The following is a 6,891-nucleotide window of genomic DNA, read 5'->3' as shown; positions in this document are numbered from 1 at the left end:
CATATGTAACATTTACTATCCAATTATGCCTCATTGGTAGCATAAGTAAATGGATAAATAAAATAAATACTATGAAATGGGTATAATAATATCTCAATGCATCGCATGTTTGAAAAGATTCTTTATTTATTTGTTCCTTAAGCCATAACAGACGAGGAGAAGAGTATTTACAAACAAGGAAGTATAGACACATCGATACTATTTAAGAAGGATAATGACGATGCTATAAATCATGACGTATAGTTTTTATTCGACAGTATTCTCATTATGTACACTTATTAAGGTCCATAATAATTATATTAATTATTACGCGATAATTACAACAAAAATGTAACCGGCGAATATGGTCACAAGTCAACGATATTAAAGAATAACAGGTTGATTAACGATGTTTCCAATTCTCCTCTTTTCTTTTCTTCCGTTTTACAGTACATAAATGATCGTGTCTTGTGACACCTTGGTTGTTCCTACTTTACGTTACATGAGGAAACGAGCTAGTCTGCATGATATGGGTGCGTTTGTGGTGATTCGCCCTCAAAAAGGGCCATTTTCAAGCGCTTACACTTGGCCCGGCGATTCTTGAACCAAAATTGTACATTTTTTGGTTCCAGTCGCGGGAACTTTTGTCGATACGGCATCCGATTCAGCTCCTCCGTATATTTCAGAATCAACTGCGAATTAAACAAATTAAACCTCTTAAAATAATCGATTGATTGACAAAAGTAACAAAATGGGATGAAAATTATAAACAAAGTAGATTCTAGTTACGTCTTGATTCTTATTGAATTTTTGAAGTGAAAAAGTAAGTGTGAGACTGGGCATTTATTGATAATAAAATATATAATGTAGTTTATCTTACTCATATATCTTGAATAACATCTAAATTTATTATGTTATAAACACATTGGACATAATTTGTTTCACGTGTAATCATTTTAGAGATTTTAAACTGAACTTTATTTTCTCAAATAGGATGTTAATTTTTCGTGTTCAAATTTTAAAAAAATTTTAGAGAATAAAAAGATCTGCACAAAAATGTATTAGTACTAGATAACTTTCAATTTAATAATTTAGAAAGCGTTTGGCTTCATTTTTTGAGTATTTATTTGGCATAATTTGTACCTTTACGTAATTTTTCGTTTATTCCATCATCATTTTAATAATATTCCTCGTGTAAATATCATAGCACTTTTTTTTATACATTTGAACATAAATATCTATCTTTTCATTTATACAGAATATCAATTTTCTTTTTCTTTTTCATAATCGCGTATGAAGCCTGAGAATACTATCACTACTAAAGGAATAAGATATATTTTCCATATATTAGACAAAATATTCGGTTAATTAATTGGTTTATACATATGTCAGTATAAATACAAACAGATATTTTATTTAGAATTGTTAAAATTTTGGAATAAAAAATATAACAAATAGTACAAAAAATATAATGCTGTTTTAAACAAAGTAGACCATGAAATCTTTCGAAGGAAATAATTCCACGAAAAAGTACGCAGATTACGTGCTTCTTGAAATCATGTAACTTTCGTATATAGCAATTTTTGACTATAATTTGGAAAGTATTTAAATTATGCGAATGAATATGAATTAAATACTATATTGAGTGAACCATTCTGTATAAAAGTGGGTAAATTTTATCTTTTGTATTATATTTTTTTTATTCACAGCCACAGGAATTAAACGCATAATCTTTAAGAGAATGCAATGTACAATTCTGACTACATCTTCGTTACAATCAAGGACATAGAAAGGATAAAATCACGTATAAGGATGTATGAAATAATATAGCGATGTTAAATTCATTTTTACTAACGTCATATTTAAAACGCACTAATATTTTAAGCTTGAGCAATCATGAGTGCTATTTTTACCTATTACATCAAATCAGGAAGCGAAAAAAATGTAATTCTAAATACTAGATAAGAAGATTGGCCATCGTACTGTACATTATTATTGATCATTCTCGTTCGACTTGCACGAATATATTTATTCAAAATTTCAAAAATAGTATTAGCTTCAAACATCCAAGAAATACCGTAAAACTGTTTCAATGACTAGATGAGTATTAATGCCGAGTAATGACAAATGTACATGTCGATGGTTAAATAGCATCATTCAACTTACCGCGTGACTGGGATGAGTATTGTGAGTGAACCAAGTTTCGAGTCTCGGTACTTCCGTTACAGGATCAATGAATGTCCGGTTCCTTTTCCTCCTCTCGTCCAACATGCTAGTGGAACAACCAGCAGATCCACGTGGCGGCAGATAAGGTGACATATACATTATTCCATGACCAAACATTGAACTAGGAACCAGAGAAAATCCAGGTGGCAATGGGCCGGTCGGTCTTGTCTCGTCGTCTTCTGAACCGGAGGATACCCTGGCATCTTCTTGTTTCACCGAGGATGGCGTTGAAGGTGCAGGTTGTTGATCCTCGGGTCTGGTTGTAAGTGACAATGGACCAACGGGTGGGCTACCAGGTGGACAGGGAGAAGGTGATGTCGACTGAAATATAAATGCATAATAATAATTACATATTAAACATAATTACATATTAGTAATCGTTATAGCAATAGTAAATTTGCTGTACCTTATACTTTATTTAAAAACGTATGTTTACTAACTGAATTTCATTTTAAAAGCGATCAAGATTAATACTCGTTTTAATATTTGTTTGAAAAATAAATTTGCCAAAATTAGGGTTATACTTGATTCATTATTATAACATCGAATATTTTGCTCTTCTTTTTGAAAAAATTACAACTTTGTTTTCAATTGCATCAAGATGAGCTTTGATCAAAATCTGTTGACTCCGTATCTCTGCTACAGGAGCAACAATTGTTTTAATTTTTTCGTGTTTCGGTACATACCTGGTTCCTTGAATCCTCTTCCTCGTCTGTACAATCTTCGCTGACAATACTGGCGCCTCTCGGACTGAGCCCAGGAGGGCTGTAACCATTGACACCCCTGTTTTCAGCCCTCTTCTGAGCGGCTCTGGCATTCTTGAACCAGTAGACAACGTTATTTACGTCCAGGGGCTTCCTGCCTCGTCGAGACTCTAGGGCATTCAATTCCGAGACGTAGTGTTGAATTTGTTGACGTGACGGGTGTTGATTCTCACCGAACCATCGCTGAAGCCGTGGTAACTCCAGTTCGGGATCGAAACTCGTTCTCATCCTAGTTTTATGTGAGTATTGAAGAAGCGCGGGATGCGGAGGACCGATCGTACCACCTGCCGATCCAATGGTACCGCCTCCATCCGGCTGAGGGCTCTGCGTGTGATGCTGATGATGGTTGGAGGAAGGTACTATCGGGTTTAGACCTAAACCCAACTGTTGCTGTTGCAACCAAGATTCGAAGTTTCGTTTAGTTTCCTCTGATAAATCGTTTCCACCTCTACAGAGAGATAACAGTGTCATCTGCAAATCAAACAATAAGTTGTACTTGAGTAACTGAAACAATTGCAACAAAGATGAGAACCTTCTACCAAGTTTCAATGCATTTCGTTGTTGGTTAAACAGTAAGTATGGCAGCATCCTCGTAACTTTCTCTTTGAAAGTGCATTTTCTAGGTATTTTAGTACTGGAATGTGGTACTGAGTCTTATTTAGTGGTTTTTGCTTATCACGTTATAGATCGGGAGACAGTGAGCATTTTTGATCGCTTATTTTCATACGCAATACTTGCAGCTATTCCGATTCTTTTTAATGATGGTAATTAACAAATGAATAGTCTGGCTATTGATTACTTATGAAAACAATGTATTAAAAATATAAATACACTGTTCTCTTTTTCACATACGTGAAACTTGACATACTAATTAATACTATAAATACTATCATCAAACTTAGTAGAAAAGTAGTGTGACTGATCTTCGATTATGGAATTTGCAGTCTGGCAACGTTTTTCGATTAATAACTTCTTATTTAAAAAATTTTAATTAGAAAATACAACAGGCTTACAAAATTCAGTTTGATTCCAAGGTATGGTACAGTTATCTTCGCACATACGAAAATTTTTTTAATCATTAATATTATTATGAAATTATGTAAAACAACAGTCTGGCTGGCGCACAACGTTGAAGAACGAGTCTGACGATAATTCGAAGATTTGACAGAAAGAAGTTAGTGCACTTATTTTCAACAATTTGTCTCTGGACTCCAGCAATTACTGTAGCAAAGTAATCTGAAAATTTTCTTCGTTTTTGTGCATACTTGTCTTCGTTGCGTTAAAAATTTTTAAAAGGCGGAATTAAGCAAATAGACCGCGGTCACCTTTGTTCATTCAGCAATAGAGAGTTACAGCGCTCGCCAATTAATGCATTTGGCGAGCCTGGCTTGTCTTTGGTAGTTCAAAATGACAGCCAGACTATTTTTTTTCATTACTTCATACATTGAATTGTTATGTGGCTAAATTTCAAGCCTGTGAGAATAAAATTGCGTTCCTTGTATGACCGCAAACGAAAAAACGTACGGATTTCTTGGTATTTGCAGGAAATATTTTATTTCGAATAACATCCAAACTATCTTCTTTCCTCATTTTATGAGATTGTCATCTGATTAATTTTCAGCCGTACGAAAATAAGTCCACTAAGCTTCTTTTTTCACTATTTCCAGGCCAGATTAATTTTCCATTTATCCGCCAGACTTTCTTACTGAGTTTCACGATACGATTAATTACTACATTAAATTTCATCTTCGCGAAGGTGCAACCAGTTTTTATTCCAAATTATTTAAAGCCTTGCCGCAGTTATGTCTATCAGAAAACCGTAACTAGACTTTCCATTTCTTAATAAACAGTAATAATTCTGTCTAAATAACCTTCAAATTTGGCTGCAAAAATAAATGATCAAATATGTTTACCGTCTCCTGGATTGTTATTTCGTTGTTTAGTTTAAGATCCTTTCTTTCTGTTTATTCTTGGTCGCGAACATCCCTTGTACGTTAAGATAACTGAATTTTTTGAACAGTTTAAATTACACACAGGACGCCATTGAAATGCGATTCAGTTTTATCAGTCGCTACGATTTTGTCAAACAAGGATATTGGCACAAGAAAAATGCAAGTAAAGATAATGAACATAATGTGATTCTAAGAACGAATTAGCGATACAATAGTGCCGTTAGATTAAATGCTATGTAGGGAATCGAATAATGAGACTACTAATATGTGTAATCGTCAGTGTATTCAAAACAGATCTTGTCGCGAAACGGTATCTATACAGTCGTTTAGTCATAGTTTAAACTGACTCGTTTGCGATCACGTTCGTTTATTTATAATCGTCAGGAGAAGGTCAAAAGATACAAATTCGTCTTGTTTTACGGTTCCATGTAGCGGCGGCATTGTTTTGCCCGGAGTTCATAACTCCTTGCAATACCCGTGACCTAACGGTCTTGATACTCCGAAGCCAAAACAACAACATGATTTGAAGCAAATTCTAACTCTTGTGCCGCTACATCACCCCCTACCAGTGATAACGTTTTATTGCCTTTGCAGAGAAAGTCCCCGTGTGTAATCTTTTGTGATGCCTAACCGAAACCTGCCAATCGGGAAATATACACCTCTACAGCTACATATGAATTTGAGGAAATGTCTATTTCAAACATCAAAACGCCAAATGTTTGCTGAAAAGCTATGCACTTTTATATCTCATAAAGATCATAGAAAACTCACGAAGAATCGTGTCTTTTAAGAGTCGACGGACGAATGAATTCACGCGAAGGTTTCACGCGCGTTTCTCAACAGTTCATTAGATTACATGGAGAAATATATGTATGTATGCATATGAACGTGCGTACTTGTGACGATATCGCGCGTGTTTGCGCCGGATAAAAATTGATGCGTACACGCGGTTAAGTTCATTTATACATGTTACAGATACATAAACGATTGTCATGCATCTGCCGATGAACGTTATTCTGTTGCTACATTTGTAAGTACGTTGCTTCCTTTTTAATAACACCGAGTGTCTGCTGAGTGCGGCAAATATAATAACAATATCTCAATTGTTTCCATTTAAGACTTGATGAAATAAGCGGCGAATGAAACAAATAAATACATTGAAAAAACTATATAATTTAAAAGAAAATTATTACATTATATGCAATAGATACTTCTTTACGAACGTATGTTATATTCTCATTAGACGTACGAAAATGAAAACGGAACGCTGTGCTGTGCCTGGGGAGTTTAAAAATTTTGTTAACAAAGAAGGGATTGTAAATGTTCGTATATAACGGAAGTAGAAACTGAACAACTAAGATATAAACTAATTATTCAAACTTGAAATGTTAAATAAAAGAGGAAAGATGAATACTAAATTAAATACTTTCATACGTATTCGTTTTATTCACGTATTAGTGCAAAAAGAATTTCAGAAGCATATGTCTCAGAAGTTCATTGAAATGATTTTTAATTGCGAGTTTTGAAGTGTTCTACCTTGTTATTTATTATTATGCGTAATATAAATATATACAACAAAAGTAGAACAAAAAACGGAACAAAATATGGTTGGATTGAAAAATGAATCATTGCTCCATAAGTAGTGGATTCAAAATTATATAGGAGATTATTTATTCAATTAAAATAACAAATGATTATTAAAAGATAAGTAATATAACAAACAATTTAACGCGTACGATGTGATTTTTACAATGCTATTTAAATTCAAAACGACCCTGGAAATGTATGTATCTTACACTTTTATTTATACGACTTTATTTGCTTCTTACAAATTACACCCAGTATGAAAATAGTTGTTAATAATATCTATGACGTCCATAAAAATTACACAGTAATAAAGTTATAAGTATTACTGTATCGAGTGATAATACGAGTTAGGAGGGTATCGAGGTAAATATATACATATCGTT

General features: G+C 33.7%; 1 protein-coding gene across 3 annotated transcripts in view; it reads right to left on the bottom strand.

Annotated features, from left to right (window-relative positions):
• Positions 1-228: 228 nt before the first annotated feature.
• The window catches only part of LOC117205223, a 58,905-nt gene continuing 52,242 nt past the window's right edge, over positions 229-6,891 (bottom strand). For 2 of the 3 annotated variants that reach the window (XM_033443406.1, XM_033443408.1), the window contains 3 exons: positions 2,892-3,440; positions 2,146-2,526; positions 229-671 (listed from right to left, as the gene is read on the bottom strand). In XM_033443406.1, coding sequence (XP_033299297.1) covers positions 495-671; positions 2,146-2,526; positions 2,892-3,440 — 1,107 coding nt within the window. In that variant the 3' untranslated portion in view covers positions 229-494. The remainder of the gene's footprint in view (positions 672-2,145; positions 2,527-2,891; positions 3,441-6,891) is intronic. The other variant, XM_033443407.1, reaches the window with a different exon arrangement.

This window comes from Bombus bifarius, unplaced genomic scaffold (genome assembly GCF_011952205.1).
Source record: "Bombus bifarius isolate JDL3187 unplaced genomic scaffold, Bbif_JDL3187 scf7180000007987, whole genome shotgun sequence".
NCBI classification, from domain to species: domain Eukaryota; kingdom Metazoa; phylum Arthropoda; class Insecta; order Hymenoptera; family Apidae; genus Bombus; species Bombus bifarius.
This window is presented reverse-complemented; position numbering and strand designations above follow the sequence as displayed.